This window comes from Dermochelys coriacea, chromosome 5, assembly GCF_009764565.3.
Source record: "Dermochelys coriacea isolate rDerCor1 chromosome 5, rDerCor1.pri.v4, whole genome shotgun sequence".
NCBI classification, from domain to species: domain Eukaryota; kingdom Metazoa; phylum Chordata; order Testudines; family Dermochelyidae; genus Dermochelys; species Dermochelys coriacea.
The window spans coordinates 35464364-35480999 of record NC_050072.1 but is presented as its reverse complement, the minus strand read 5'-3'; the positions used below and the strand labels follow the sequence as shown (position 1 = coordinate 35480999).

General features: G+C 36.6%; 1 protein-coding gene and 1 long non-coding RNA gene across 4 annotated transcripts in view; one reads left to right on the top strand and one right to left on the bottom strand.

Moving 5' to 3' along the window:
- DHX29 (DExH-box helicase 29) overlaps positions 1-14366 on the top strand; it is a 37220-nt gene extending 22854 nt beyond the window's left edge. For 2 of the 3 annotated variants that reach the window (XM_038402021.2, XM_043514393.1), the window contains 11 exons: positions 622-706; positions 1366-1454; positions 2937-3065; positions 4083-4158; positions 5015-5239; positions 7064-7200; positions 7871-7964; positions 8971-9273; positions 11271-11402; positions 12735-12831; positions 13571-14366. In XM_038402021.2, the coding sequence (XP_038257949.1) occupies positions 622-706; positions 1366-1454; positions 2937-3065; positions 4083-4158; positions 5015-5239; positions 7064-7200; positions 7871-7964; positions 8971-9273; positions 11271-11402; positions 12735-12831; positions 13571-13626 (1423 nt within the window). In that variant the 3' untranslated portion in view covers positions 13627-14366. Of the gene's footprint in view, positions 1-621; positions 707-1365; positions 1455-2936; positions 3066-4082; positions 4159-5014; positions 5240-7063; positions 7201-7870; positions 8070-8970; positions 9274-11270; positions 11403-12734; positions 12832-13570 lie in introns of those variants that run through there. The other variant, XR_005292984.2, reaches the window with a different exon arrangement.
- On the bottom strand, positions 11336-16113 carry LOC119855629. Its single transcript, XR_005292985.2, has 3 exons — positions 15843-16113; positions 14985-15040; positions 11336-11457 (listed from the first exon to the last, which is right to left on the bottom strand). It is a non-coding gene; the product is annotated as an uncharacterized LOC119855629 (long non-coding RNA).
- Positions 16114-16636: the final 523 nt, after the last annotated feature.

Here is a 16636-nt window from a genome sequence, read left to right as displayed (position 1 = left end):
GAAACCATTCTCATTTGAGAAATGTGTAGTGTTCTCATCTTAGTTTTTAAGTCTGGCTGTTTCTCTTACAGGAAAAGAGAATTGTATTTAGTATATAACTTACTTTTTTGCTCAGAATACATTTTCTCAATCCATCTTCATTTTTTTTTCTATTTCTCTTTCAAATCTGAGCGTAAGTGATAAATATTTCGATCCTTCTGCAATCAAAATTTCCTTATTTTTTTTCCTCCAAATGAACTTATTTGCTTTAACAGTAAACAGCTTCTGGATATTTTCATTCTGAAATAAAAACTGACACTTTCTTCCTTTTTGCTGCAGTTGTCAAAATATTGTCTTTCTAGTTTGAGTCAATATAAAATTGCATAACAATGGTAGAAACTCTTCTTTTACCCATCTCCACCAAACTGGAGAATGACCATATCAAGTATTATCATTCACATGTTTTTTTCCTTTCACATTTTACTGGCATTTAGTTTTAGTATTATGTAATTAGTAATACAGAGTTTTACTATTTATGTATATTCTCTTTCCTTCCTCCAACCCACCAGCATTACCTCAGGCTTATTTAAACATTTGTTGAATCTTGTAACTTAATTGTTGAATAATGTCTCCTTCTTTCAGGTATAGGTTAATAGCTCTGCATTCTATTCTTTCAACTCATGATCAAGCAGCTGCATTTACATTGCCCCCTTCTGGAGTTAGAAAGGTATGGTATGTTTTAAACATGTAAAAGTCACTATTGTAATATAAATCATCTTCTTGCTCCCTCTACTTTATATACTTTTTGTGTACATGAATTCTCTAATAAACTTACAAAGTTATACAACTGTGAGTTGTCTGAAATTCTCTTGCTGAAAGCAGAGCATTGTACTCTAACAAGGAGTTCAGGGCCAGATATAAGTTAACTTCAAAAGATTGTCAAGTCATCATACTAAATCTTTTAAATACAACAGAAAAACATTTAGTTTTTAGTAATTTTTGTTTTACTGTAACTTTCTGTTGTATAAAAAATGGATCCCTGTCACTTTCTAAAACAATCTTTTTTAGGAATCTTTTCTCTAAGTATTTTTTGTACACCTTTATACACACAAGCTTGTGAAAGACTATTTTACTTAATGATAAATTGTTCAGTGGAAAGCCAAGCAACCTTTGCAAGTGCAAGCAGCAGTTTAAACCAATTATACAATGAAAAAACTAGTACAAAAACATGTAAAGATCCCCTTTATCTCTTTAGTCCTCCCAGACATTTCTGTAGGGATCACTTTTTATCAAGTTCTCTCCAAATCTGAGTTTAAAGGAATGAAACTTATAGAAGGACTATTTCCTTAATTCATTTATCTGAAGGTATGGCTATTTCATTTGCAGATTGTTTTGGCAACCAATATAGCTGAGACAGGTATTACAATACCAGATGTTGTCTTTGTAATTGACACTGGGAGAACAAAAGAAAACAGGTAAGGGTTGATCTTCCTAAGTCTTTGTGTTGTGTACATTTTTGGAAATAGATTCCATAGGCATTTTCCACTAGGTTTGTACCTCTTCAGATCTTTAAATTCAGGCTTTGGGCAAAAAAGTAAGTTGATTGGTCTGATAATGGCTTTTTGTCCAAATCACAAAACCATCCTACAGTTTGGTACAAGTCTGCTGATTTCCAAATGGTGGTGTTGTCATGATCAGTGCTGTGCTCCTAGCTTTGGAACTGTCTCTTGGAGGGGATCCCTTTGGTGTGCCAGACCCCTAAGGGGTCACACTCTTCCTTCAGGGTAGGCCAACATTGTCACCTCTTGAGACAGAACCTTTGGGCTTTAATCCTCCTGCTTCTTACCGTGAGTTCTGTTCAGAGAGTCCAAGTGAGCCAGACTCCTGATAGAGACTTGTACGCTCTACAGGGATTAATGCACCTCACCAAATATTACAGTAACACTCAAATAGCTTTTCAAAATGGTAGGGTTTATTAGTCAACTGGAACACAGTATAAGGGTATTCTTAGCTATGGCTGAAGGTATGGCTATTTCATTTGCAGATTGAACATAGAGAAATGAAGGTTAAAGCATAGTCTGTTCTGATCAGCCCAGAGCCCCAGTCAAGATTTAGTGAAACTCTATTTTCAGGCTCTGTCTCTCTCTTTCTACGTCTGGCCTCCTTAATCGGCTCCTAGGGGAGAGAGTTCACAAGCCTCTGCCAGTGCTCACACTTATCCCCCCCACCTCCTATCTCTCAATCTTTTTTTCTGGAGATGGAAACTAAGCAAAAGTTCCCCTGCTGAGAGGCAGGGAAATCGGTGAGTCACTGGAGCTTGTATTATGTCTTTGGCCCCCTCATTTACCTAAGACAGTTTCAACCAGTTCCTTAAGAATTCTTCATTCCACCAAGACAGGGAGGTGACACCCACTTATGTATCTTAGTTTGTCCTGAGAGCAAACTTAGTCCTTTTTTCACCCCCACTTGGTAACAATACATCAAATAGGGGAAACTGAGGCACGCATAGGATTCATAAAAATATTACAAAAATTCCCACTTTGTGACAGTTATGAACAAGGATGGGAATTATTTAGAGGTGATGGAATGCACAACTAGAAGTAATGGGATGACATTTTAGGTAGATCACCTTTTCCGTAACTTCCTGACACTGAGCTGTTGGCTTTGGTCTACTTCAAATGTACAAAGTACTAGAAAAAGCATGGTTAAAAAACAATTCAGCATTGGCAGGAAGATGGACTTGATAGAGGTGAAAGAGACCTACTGTATTAGTTTATCATCTACATTTGATTAATAACCTAATCAATCATGTGTAAGGCTTACAAAATAAGGCTTTCAAAACTAAGTTTTATAACTATTTACAATGAGTGATTTTATTTTTAAAAATCAATTTTAAATTGAGAATTTGAATCTGACAGTAGTCCTTATCTAAGCATTCTGTGCAAATGCTTTTTCAGGTACCATGAAAGCAGCCAAATGAGTTCTTTGGAAGAGACCTTTGTCAGTAAAGCAAGTGCTTTGCAGCGTCAAGGGAGAGCTGGACGTGTCAGGGATGGATTCTGCTTCCGAATGTACACAAGAGACAGGTATTGTAGCTTTAATGAGCAAGATTTTGTAAGTCGGGCAACTGTTACAGTATTAATTGCAAAAGCCTGTGCTAAAATGCAGTGTAGTGGTTGCAAATTAAACTGAAGTGAGGAAATACAAAAGTTCAGGTTCTCATAAAAGTACGTACTTGATGTGTGTAATATGGATGATTTTGTGCTGTATAATCCTTAACTTTTGCAGTTCCTGGCCTTTTTTTTTTTTTTTTTTCAAATTGAATGTATAGCCTTAATGTTTCTTTAACAGAGGTGACTCAAATTTTTCATTTCCTGTTTTAAAAAAAAAAAAATTGTGGGGGGGAAAGAATCATAACTGAAGCATTATTAAATTGTAAAATTCTGTTTTAAACATCACCATAAATTTGCCCCAGTGTCCAATATAAACAAATCCCACCTCTGGAATCTTGAGGTTTAACTCCTTATCTTCCAAATCCATAGATTTAAAGTGGGCTATCTATGGATGCAGGGCAGGGGAACTACTTTTGACGTTATACTGCTCCATAGTACGGAGAGCAACAACATAACTAGAAAAACCTAGAATTCCTTTTTTATTACATCTGATTGAAAATGATTTGGCCCTTAACTATGTTTCAGTTAAAAATGCGTGTGTGTGTGTGTGAATATATATATATTTATTAAGTAACCTTTACTTTGAGGGTTTAGCCACATGTAAAGTTTGAAGTTCCACTTATTTGAATTAACCATGAGCAAAAACATATTAGAAATTATTTCAAAATAGTGTCCCATTGTCCATCACTATCCTTTACCTTCACCCTGCCCTTCCATGACGTGTGCACATGCTTAGCTAACAAAGGGGAAATATATTCTTCTCACTCTTTACTTTAAAACCCATGCATGTACACCCAAAAAGAATGTCTATCTGAAAAACAAGCAAATGAAAATGGGGGGTTGTAATTTAAGATGACTTGTAACCTTAAATCAAGGCTCGTTACACTGAAATTTGTAATACTGTGCGTCTTTATTATTGTGGTGTTGCAGGTTTGAAAGTTTCATGGAATATTCCCTTCCAGAAATATTGCGTGTGCCTTTAGAAGAGTTATGCCTTCATATTATGGTACAGTCTTGTTTCTTGAATTTTTCTTACCTTTTGTTCCTTTAGAATCAGCCAGAAAGGGGTGTGTGTCCTGCTCTACTGCTACTATTTGGGTTGTGTGGGTCTGTGGAGACATCTGTTTCCTCTCTTAGTGGAAAATCCACTATATATATTCACTTTAAAAAATCCAGAGCATGTTGCTGAGGGGCAGAAGGGTGTAAACTCATCTATTAGTGTATATAATACTATCTAATCTGCAGAATGGAATTGTTGTTTGCATTTCTGCCAAACATCAATCTGAAGGAAATCTTTTATGAAGAAAGATCCCTGTTAAAGGGCTAAATCCCAGTCCCTGTCCATATTACCAAGTATATGGATTGTGCATGAGGGAACTAAGCAGAGGGATGGAATCCTTCTTTCCCAACCAAGGAATGTGGGGTGCAAGGCACGTGCATACCTTCTACATATAAATTTGGACTAATAGATTCATGGAGTTCCAGACTACCGGCCGTGCCAATGCATCACCACTACTGTAGCGCTGCAAAAAAAAGGCCAGATTGAAGCTGTGCGTGATGGGTGCATAATCCCTTGTTCACTTTCTATGCACTCTGGCCCTCCCTCTACAGTGGAGCCATCCTAATGTCACTGTGTGGGCCTGCTGCAGTCCTGCATCAGGGAAGACTTGGCACATATGTGGAAGATGAATGAGTGGGGTGGGGGAAGAGCAGGATGGTTGATCTCAGAATGACTGAATAGGCAACATGCCTTCTAGATATCTTTGCAGCCCATCGTTTTAAAAATATCTGTTTTTGTTGTTATATTTTGGTTAACATTTGCTAGATAGTTTAAATTGAATTGTCTATCATTTAATCCACAGAAATGCAATCTTGGTTCTCCTGAGGATTTCCTCTCCAGAGCATTAGACCCTCCACAGCCTCAAGTAATCAGCAATGCAATGAACCTGCTACGGAAAATTGGGGCTTGTGAATTAAGTGAGCCCAAACTGACTCCATTGGGCCAGCACCTTGCAGCATTACCTGTCAATGTAAAAATTGGCAAAATGCTTATATTTGGTGCTATATTTGGTTGCTTGGATCCTGTGGTAAGTTGACAGGTATTGCAGTTTTCATCTAGATGGTTATGATAAAAACAATGCTAAAAACCTTGAGATAGTGAATTTTTATGGGTGAATTTCTGTTAAATTTGCTTTCTTACAAAAACTCTTGGAATAAAATATAGGAAATGGGGACACAACACATTTAAAAAAATATATCACTTGGGTGCAATTTTTGGTTGGTGCTCTTGTTTCTATGCTTATTTTTAAGAAAGCTGACTGGTATTTTTATTTATCAATATTCTCTCACGTCCTGTCCCCACGCACACAAAAGAAAGTGGCCAGACTCAGTGCTCTAGTCACTCTTTCAATTCTGTCTACTAGTGAGCCTATGAAGTGCAGTGTTAACATAAACTATCTTCTTCACGATTTTAAAGGGACAATGACAATTGAAGTCACATCTATCGGAAACTTTAACCTACTGTTGTTACAAGCAGTACTTAAGATGGTTATTCTTCAGTTTGTTTTACTTGTGTGTACTCATTTTCAGTCTCTCCTGTTTTGTTGTTTCACAGAGCAACAGGGGAGAGAAAATACTTTCAAAATCTTAAACACCTTATGATTTTTGTTGCATTCAGGTGCTAATGTGGGACATGAAACTGCTTTTAATTCATTTTTTTAAGTTGACAGACTTCCGATTAGTGTCCTCTTTAAATTATTTGACACTACCATGAACTGTTTATTTTTAATCTGCAGCACACATTCTTCCCTTCAAAAGCACTCATTTCACCCATTTTCACCATATCCAACTAGTCAGTGCTAGAAACTGTCCCTTTCCCCCCAGCAAATATAGCAATAGCTCAAATGCAATTTAGGTCCTTTGCACCATATACAACTTAATCTGATTCCCCTGTGTAAAACAGAATCCCACTAGTTGCCAAAAAAATAGTTAGCAAAAACCAACAAATGGTTGTGTATAGGTTTTGTGTTTAGGGAAACTTTTATATAAATGAAATACTCAGGATGCAACTATTCAATATTTATTTCACTATAAGAGCCTGTATTCCCATCAAAGACGCAGGAGTGAATCTAGCTTATTTTGCAATCCATTTATCAAAATGCCTCTCTTCACTACTGAAATAGTATTTCAATAATTTTCAAGTATCATCACTCCGATATCACTGTACTTGATATAGAAACAGTGTGAGAGAAACAGCACTATTACAAAATCCTCCTAAATCAAGGAACTACTGTGAAGTGCAGATCTGAGACAAGGATTTGCATTTCATTCTACTACTACATCTGATCAGGTCTTGTTACATGACTCAGTTCAACCTTAAAATTATCATTATACAATAGACTGTCTTTACACTTTTCATATAATCCTAGCTGACTGTACATAGTAAGAGGAAGTGTGATCCCTTGGTTAAAAAAGGGAACTAGGAGTTCAGATTCTATGGTCCTAGTCCCATTTGTACCACTGAGTTGGTTTGATCGGGGGCAGGTCACTTATTTTCTGTGTACTTCATTTTACCTATCTATGAAAAGGTATAAAAATACTTACCTGCCTCACACACAAGTGTTGAGATTTAATAAACTAATGGTGGTAAAGTACTTTTTAAAATATTTCAAGGTGCTCTGTTAGTACAATGTCTTCAGTGAATCTTGCACTGTAACATACTATATAAAATGCAATCACTCTGTCCTTGTGACTTAGTGTGAAGCAAGACAAGGAATCTGATAAGTCTAGTTGAAACAGGAAATCTAGATTGATTTTTATTTATTTTTAGTGTGGTGAAAGCCTGAAGCCTAATAATTTAAATTTTATTTATATGATGTTTATACTACTTAATATGTTGCTATTGATTACAGGCAACTTTAGCTGCTGTAATGACAGAAAAATCCCCTTTTACTACACCAATTGGTAGAAAAGATGAAGCAGATCTTGCAAAATCTTCCCTGGCACTGGCAAACTCAGATCATCTGACAATTTACAGTGCATATCTAGGGTAAATAATCTTTTCTAAAATATTAAAACTTAAAGCAAATAGAACCTTTGATTGACTGTCAGTAATGTTGTATCCTTTAAATATTGCTATTAAATACATGATCCTAAATGGTTTTGTAAATTTCCTTTTATAATAGCAGAAATGTGTGATAAGTACTATGCTACTTGAGCATTAATAAATGGCCTAGTTGGTTAGTCACTTGGCCTTCTAACGCCACTTACGGCAAGCAATGCAGAAGCATACTGCTTGTGGTGTCTTGATGCTTCAGGTATTCTGTAGCTGTTTTGTAGTGAGCTACACTTTAAAACAAACGCGCAAAAAAAACCCAACAACTACCCATTAAGGTTACGTTCTTCATGACTTTCAGCCAGGAACATTGCTATTCTGTGAGAACATACAATCATCTGTAAGTTTATAGAAGAAACACCGTTGTTTATTCATGGGCATTTAATTTTACATGCTGTGAAATACTTGTCCTCTCCTGATATCTGGTAGACATACGTTGTTGATCCAGATGATACCAATTAGTGTTTTATCATTAAGTCAGTGGAGGATCCTTTGTAAGTGTCATTATCACTTTTTTATGTATTTGAATTTGGATTCCTCCTCTCTTTGTGATAGCCATCAGTGTTACTTTTGTAATTGTAGTAAACCAAGACTTTTTGTCTAGGTGGAAAAAGGCTCGTCAAGAAGGAGGCTATCGCACTGAAATGGCTTACTGCAGAAGGAATTTTCTTAACAGAACCTCACTGTTAACTCTGGAGGTATATCAAGATACAAGCCATGTGATTCTGCCCAGGAAGGATGACTGTTAATTTCCCTCAGAAAATTCAGCATATAACTTTAAAGCAGTGATATACAGTACTCATGTTAGTATACAGACAAGATAACAAATATGGGCAAATAGAATGTTGAGAGTGGGTGAATAGCTTAGATTCTTATTCAGACTGGCTAAATCTATCCTTTACGCTTTTTGAGGTGCAAGGCCCATTGATATACATCTTTGCATAGAGTTGCTCTGATGAAGTTCATACTATAGTACTTTACACAAAATAAAACTTGTAAGGTAAAATATTACTTAATAAGGGTAAATAAAATAACACATTCCTTATATTTACTAAGTACTTGTATTTCACTGTCAAGCTTGGAAGATGATAGGTATTAGAATAGATTACCAAGAAGGGTTGTAGAATCCCCATAATTGGTGGTTTTTAAAAACCGGTTAGACCAACACCTGTCTGGGATAGTCTAGGTATATATGGTCCTGCTTCAGCATGCAGGACTGGACTAGATGACTTCTCAAGGTCCCTTCCAGCCCTGAATTTCTGATTCTGTGATGCCAAATCCTGACTTTTCTAAATGCATTTTTGCCTCCAAAATTAAGGCTCCAATAGTCTTTTCCGGGACAGAGCCTCAGGAAATAGGAGAAGGGTGCATAACATAAATGTGTGCATTTTTTGCTGTCTATTTGTCTTCTAAATAGCTGGGAGAACAGAAACATACTTGCATCACTTTCAGCCCCACATTCTCCGTGTCTGAATCCTAAAAGCCTGATTTTGTTTTGGTTACTCGTCCAAGCAGCCAGGATTCCAAGGCCTCTGCAGATATGACTAATTTTTTTCTAGATAAATCTCTGAGTCTCTTCACTGTTAGTTGGGAATATTGGGGAGGAGTCTGAGTGTGCTGGTGGCTTGATAGTGTCCCTTTTTTATAATCATTATTTTACTATTAAGTTATTAATTTACCTGTTTTGATCAAAACTAATTTCAGGATGTGAAACAAGAACTAACAAAGGTGGTCAGAGCAGCAGGATTTGCAGCACCTGCAACTCATCATAGGTGGGAAGGAAATGGACCCACACAATCCCTTTCTCTTCAGGAAATAGCCCTTCTTAAAGCGGTGCTGACTGCCGGGCTGTATGACAACTTGGGGAAGATAATGTACACGAAATCTGTAGATATCACAGAGAAATTGGCATGCATGGTGGAAACTGCTCAAGGTAAAGCACAAGTGCATCCCTCCTCTGTAAACAGAGATTTGCAGACATATGGATGGCTGCTCTACCAAGAGAAGGTAAGGATCTTGTATTTATATCACTATCTTATTAATTAGAGGCAATTCTGTGATCTTGAAAGCAGTTGCACATTGGTGTAAACCCCATTAGACCAGGACTTATCAATTTGCAAACACCTTACATGCCTGTAGTGCTATATAAATGGAACATTATGTGAAATATACTTGGATGTCCAGTTCATCGTAAGAGCCATCAATGCCTTGTCCCTGAAATCAGTGTGCTTTAAAAAAAAGCACCAGGTCCTAAATAAGGCACACACAAATGTGTCTAGAAATGTAGGCCAATAAATCTAATATTGACTAAACTGACAAGCTTACAAATGAAAGTATCCTACTCTTTATCAGTCAACTTTTCATAAAGGGTTAATGTATTGTGTATAGTACTGTTTGTTTAAAAAAAAAATTGATCACTTTTTTTTTTTTTCTGTTTGGTGACATAGTTAGAAAGAAGTGTCAAAAATATGTAGTCAAAGTAACACAGTCGTACTTTGACCTGTACTATGCTATCTGTCCCTACTCACCTCTAAGTCCTTAAAACATGCTTCAGCAGGGCCTTTTTAAACCCTTGCATGCCCTCACTCAGGCCTGAAGAAATACTAACTAGCTTAACTTTAAACATATTCACAAAAATTGTGAAATCCAAGACATGCTGAACTTCACAACTGAGCTGCATTTTGTCGTTCACCTTTTCCCACCTACTCACACAGCTTATCTGTTTGGTGTCTCTTTAGACTGTCAACTCTTTGGGGAAGATGTATGTTTTATCTCAGTGTTTTTATAAAAAAAAAAAAAAAAAATACATATACAGCAATTCTTTTCAAGTGTTTGTTGTCGTACCAATGGACATTTTATTATAAGGCAGTATTAAGCTATCTCTTGATATTTAATGCAGTACATATACATGGCTCTTTCCAAATAGAGCAGACAACATTCCCTGCCCCAGGAGCTTGCAGTATAAAGCAAGATGTAGGACAACAGCTAAAGTTAGAAAGGGAATTGACAGACTGCTGAGAACAAGTTAGGAATAGTTACTGAAAGTAATAGATTTCAAGAAAAGGGGGGGAAATGTAAGATTTGCCAAGCCTAAAACCACAGGTGAACAGAAGAGACAAAAGGAGCAAATCTCAGGGAGGGAGAAGTGGGGGGGACGGGGCAGGCATGCCAGTGGGAATGGGATTATCAAGGGAAGAAACCTTGTTCAGTACATGTTGTTTGACAAATTTTATGCAAACAAAATACTGTTAATCAGTGTTAATACATTTCAGACCTATTAATATATGTATAGTCTCAGTTGCTCAGAGAGTAAAACAATCTACATTGACTGCTTTTATAAACATTCTAAAAGAAACTTAATTTTTGATTTGTATATTTTGAGACTTTCAGTATAAAACCCCTTGTTGCATTAATTCTAATTGGGGTTTTTTTGCATTGAAAATGTTCACTGGGTCAGGAAACAATTTCTGGCGAGCAATATTGATCCTGGCTTGACTGAAAAAAACAGTAGTGCAGTGCATATAGACTGCATGCATCTCTAAGTATATATGGATTAAACTAATTTTCTGACTGTACCCGCTTACATTTTCAAATTCCAATAAATGTTGTTTCCCTTTCAAGCACTGCACGTTCAGCTGTATATTCATAGCCTTTGTACATTCTGCTGTAGGCTACCATTATCTTTTGTTTACAATCTTAACTACATAATTGTTGTCTTCCTATTCATCCAGTGCTCTTTAAATTTCACCTCTGAAGGATCACGAAAGAAAAATTTCTCCCAGTGGCACAAGCCTTTTTCACTTCCTTAAAGACTAACAGATACCACACAAAGTATAGGGCAAATAATTGGGCATAGCCTACTTTGTTTCACTGTTTACTAACATAAGTAGCGTATGTAATGATGTCTCAGAGGGGAAAAAATTGACAACTTGCTTCATGAAAGTAGCATTCCAGTTCGGTGTTGTAGTTTTTAAATGCTTTTGTTCGTGTGTGTTTATATGCAGATAAGATATGCCAAGGTGTACTTGAGAGAGACTACTTTAATTTCCCCCTTTCCAGTTTTACTTTTTGGTGGAGACATAGAAGTTCAGCACCGTGAACGCCTCCTGTCTGTTGATGGCTGGATCCATTTTCAGGTACACACATGTTCTAGTTATTTCTTCTGCCTTTAAATGGCTATGCATTTTGTACCTGAAACATATTGTTGAAATGTGAGTTTAAGATAGTTAAGCGAAATAATGGGAATTTTGTTACATATGTAATAAGGTCATTTAATTCCAAGAAATAGTACGAGTAATTTAATAGTATGCTATTTTTAAAAAAGAATGTTTGCCTTTGTTCATGAAGAAAGATTGAGGTATTATAAGAATAGATACTATTGGAAACGCACACATTTACCTGATTTGGGGGAAGAGGAAATGCTTGCTTTCAGTAAGTGTCATAACTGAAAATGTATTAAATTGGAACATTCTGAAGCCCTAGGTCCCAATCCTATAAACATGTAGGCAGCTGCTTAACTTTAAACCCTTGAGTAATCTCATTGATTGATTTACATCTCAGATGAGATTAGTCTTGCGAGTGAAAGCTATGAGAAACATCTAAGATTTAAAACAAACACTCTTGTGCTCTCTCTTTCGAAACAGAAGACATTCTACATGTGTTTTTTGAATGCACTTAATCTGAGGCTGAAAGTGAAAACTGGCCACCTGAAGAAATATGAGAGTTGCGCACCTGCTGTCAAATTGGTTACATTTTTTCTTCTAGCTCTGTTCATTTGCACCTCATGCTACACCCTAGGAAGAGTGCATGTTGCTAACTTTATGTAAGCATTCTCTGAAACTCGGAATGAGATACAAATGTTGTTACAAGGAAACACCAGTTAATGACTGAATGCACTTGTTACTCAACACACACAGAATGTTTAAGATCAGCTTTTCTTTGAGGGAAGGACAGGTAACACAACCAGAAAGCTGTATGACTGAAATGAGAGAGAACCATATGTTCTTATTAGCCCATTCAATTTGAGATCCACATTTTTCCTGGGCAAATCAATATAAGTTTTTTAAAGCCTGCAGGCAGGTGATAGTTTGAGTACAGGGGGTATCAGATATCTACCATGTCTGTTATGTCTGTAATTTTTTTTTCCTCACTCCCCCTGCCTACTATGTATATTTACACTGTTGGCTTGTAATATACAGGCAGTGATATTAAATCCCAGGTCAGCACTTAGTCACTTTAGGCCTTGCTCCTAATGAAATCAGTGGGACTGCTCATGTGCTTAACTTAAAATACATGCTTAGTCCCACTGACCTCATTAGGAATACACAAAAATTAAGCACGTGCATAATTGTTTACAGGATTGGGTCCTTAGCCTCTTGTATGATGGCTAAGCTTTAATCTTGGGTTTCCTCAATAAGAAACTGCTTTGAGAAAAATGCAAATATATTAATATTCTCTTCTTTCTACAGGCCCCTGTAAAGATTGCAGTAATTTTCAAACAACTGAGGGTTCTCATTGAGTCTGTTTTAAAGAAAAAACTTGAAAATCCTAAAATGTCACTTGAAGGTAATTGTATTGCTGTACTATCAACATAAAAAAGTGAGATAAATCTACATTGTGTATGTACAATGTGTGTATAGTTCTTTAAACAAATATACTAATACACTTCATCCTTGCTCAGGAGACCACTTTGTAGCCATGGTGTGCCTAATTCAACTCTCATAAGAAACGGAAACCCAAAAGGTCATTACTGAACCTAGGTCTCTTTTACGGCATCACCCCAAAAATCTGGGGCTATATGTAATTGTCTCTTTTTAAAAATGTCTCTGACATAGACTGACTCTCTACAATGATGATGTTAATGGTGGTAGTAATAGTGGTTAGTTTCCATTTGTCAGGGTGTTCTCATGGGCATGGATGAATTCCAACATACAACTGTGGCCCAGCTATGGGGGTAGGGAGTAAGACAATGTGCAATGGACTGATAAACTTATAGGTAAATAGTGTGGGGGGGACTACATGACAACACCAAAAGTAAGGGATAAATGGACATAATCCATGCTTCTAAAGCTTCAGAGAAATGTCAAGAAATTAAAATCCCAACTGGAGTGAAATGTATCTGTGAAAGTCCTTCTCTTCTTTCTCCAGCCCCCTTAGGGAATGCACTGTTGCCTCACTACTGAGTCTGACACAGCCTAGCTAATTAAAGCTTTCCTTGTTAAATTGCTGAGAGTTACATACCCATCTCTCTCCTTTTGTTAAATTTAGGGGTTTTCCCACTAACTTCTGTGTTTTTTCTCCCTAGATGACAAGATTTTACACATCATCAAAGAACTGATAAAAACGGAGAATATGAGCTGAAACTGGAGTTCATTAACAACAAACTATAAATCTTCAATAGTGGCAGGAAAACAATTATGCTTAAAGACTTCAGCTAAAGTATTTCAACATTTAAAATGTGGTTGATACCAGCCATAACTTGGAAATACTGCATGAACTTGACATAAGTAATTTTGTAGGTCATTTTTAATTATGATCATAAATGTATTATGTTTACAATAAATTTTGGTGCCATTTGTTTGAAAGTATAAATGATGGTAGTAATTCAGACCTTTTCAACATAAAAAATGAATGTGACCAATTCAAATTTGCTTTGTTTCAGTTTAAGGTATTTATTAGTAATGTACGAGAAATTCATGATCAGGTTCTGAAACTGTATGGAATAGCTTTTAACTGCTATACAAAATAGCTGGTCCTGTTTAGATATGTAAAAATTGAAAACAAAACAGATTTTTGCCAAAAATTTGCCAAAACATTACTTCACTGCTTTGTACCTTAAGCTGTAGACTTTTATTCCATAGCAGATTTAAGCATTACATTTTAAGAACATAGTCATTTTTCTATATGGCTCACTATGATGGGATGAAAACCTGGGAACACAAACTGCAGATCAGCAGTCTTTAGCTTGGAAATTTCATTGGGATTTCAAAATCCCTTCTCCTATTAATCTAACACCGTTGGGCCTGAACACAATATTTACAGACCGAAGACTAATGCTGAAGTTTTCTTCATTTAATAAATAATTATTCCTATTTCCAGGGGCTTAATAGTGGTTTTTTCCACCGGAGAAAGACAGGGCAAGGAGGAAAACGCAACGTGCTCTTGAAAGATTACACTATACAAAATAGACCAGAATATATTGAGCCATCTAACAGACATTCAGTGGTAGTAACAGTACAAATTTGCAAAGCCATGCTATAAGAAGGAAAAAAAATGCAGCAGTTAAAGACCACTAAAAGAGGAAAGGTGATCAGCCAAGTGTGACTTAATAAGAATTCTATAAAAGTAGCCAAATTCTCCTCCCAGCTACACTTCCCTAGGTTGTGAAAAGGTTATTAGTGTTCTAAGCTTCTAGGGAAGTGGGCCAGTGCTGCTTTTTTTTTTTTTTTTTTTTACTTTCACCACTATCAAGTGTACTGAGTTGCCTTTTATGAAAAGCAATGGCTTATTCAAGGTCCCACAATGAAAATATCACTTCTAACCCTTTAATTTGGAGCCAGAATCATTTTTTTGTTTTCTAGGTGTATTCATACTTTTATCATCAGAGGGGTTTTTCAAACCTCTAGGCAAATCACTATTTATGCATAACACCACCTTTAAATAAAAAAAATTAAATGTGCAATCCTACTGATCAAAGTTCAAGACCATAAACCATTCACCTTAATTGTTCCTATTGATTGCTTTGGTACGTCTTGCCTTTTACATCTTGTTTTTCCTGTTGAAATGCAAATAAGAAATTTATTTCAGTAGTCTGATTACAGAAAAGATGTCTTTTCTCACATGTGTCTATAATGTGGCATGTTAAATGTAAATTAGTCTTATTTCTGAAGAATAAAAGTTTGCCATTTATATCTGCAAAAGTTGGTGGGATTAAAAATTCCACAGCAGTGAGTGGAGAAAGGTCCTCATCCATTGGTTTATTTACCTTGGTATGTTTGAGATACAAGGGGGGTGAGGTAATATCTTTCATTGGACCAACTTATGTTGGTGACTGATAAGCTTTAGAGCTTACACAGAGCTCTTCTCCACCTGTATAAGCTCTAAAGTTTGTGTGTATCAACAGACTTTGGGCTAATAAAATACATTACCTCACCCACTTTGTTTCTCTGACAGCCTGGGAGGAACACTGCACCAACAACATTATATATAAAATGTGTTGTCCTCTTTAACCAAGGATGCAGTCTTTGTATTTTTTTTTTTTTTCAATGGGGCTACTGAAATTCCTAGTAAGGAATCTTACCCATGAAAGCTATTGGAAACTATCTACTAAAGAGAGGTTTCAGAGTAGCAGCTGTGTTAGTCTGTATTCGCAAAAAGAAAAGGAGTACTTGTGGCACCTTAGAGACTAACAAATTTATTAGAGCATAAGCTTTCGTGCTGTAACTCACAAAAGCTTATGCTCTAATAAATTTGTTAGTCTCTAAGGTGCCACAAGTACTCCTTTTCTATCTACTAAAGAAGAGGTCAGCGGGCTACATGGAAGAGCATAGGTACAGAAACTACAAATGATTAGTCACCTTCAGCTTCTATAATGCAGTGTCACTCAGTTCTGATCGTTGCTCCCTGTGTAGAGAACCCGCCATTGTTTGATAAACAGTCTATTTCAGCCCTTTGGCAGCAACTTTGATGTACATAAAGCATTTTGCAGACATAAACAAGTATAATAAAGATTGTGATCTCAAACAGAAGTCTCTGTGCAGCTCTTTGGAGAATGTATTTATTGTAAAGGTAGTGCTGTACTTTGTTCTCCAGGAGAATTACTGGCCTCATGGCTCAATGTGGAGGGCCGGCCTACCTCCTCTCCTCGCTGCTTCTGCACCCATTCGTTGGCCAAACTGGACAGTCTCTACGTAAAAGAATGAATGGACACAAATCAGACGTCAAGAATTATAACATTCAAAAACCAGTTGGAGAACGCTTCAATCTCTCTGGTCACTCGATCACAGACCTAAGAGTGGCTATACTTCAACAAAAAAGCTTCAAAAACAGACTCCAACGAGAGACTGCTGAATTGGAATTAATTTGCAAACTGGATACAATTAACTTAGGCTTGAATAGAGACTGGGAATGGATGAGTCATTACACAAAGTAAAACTATTTCCCCATGGTATTTCTCCCTCCCACCCTCCCCCCCCACTGTTCCTCTGATATTCTTGTTAACTGCTGGAATTAGCCTACCTTGCTTGTCACCATGAAAGGTTTTCCTCCTTTCCCCCCCCTGCTGCTGGTGATGGCTTATCTTAAGTGATCACTCTCCTTACAGTGTGTATGATAAACCCATTGTTTCATGTTCTCTGTGTGTGTGTGTGTG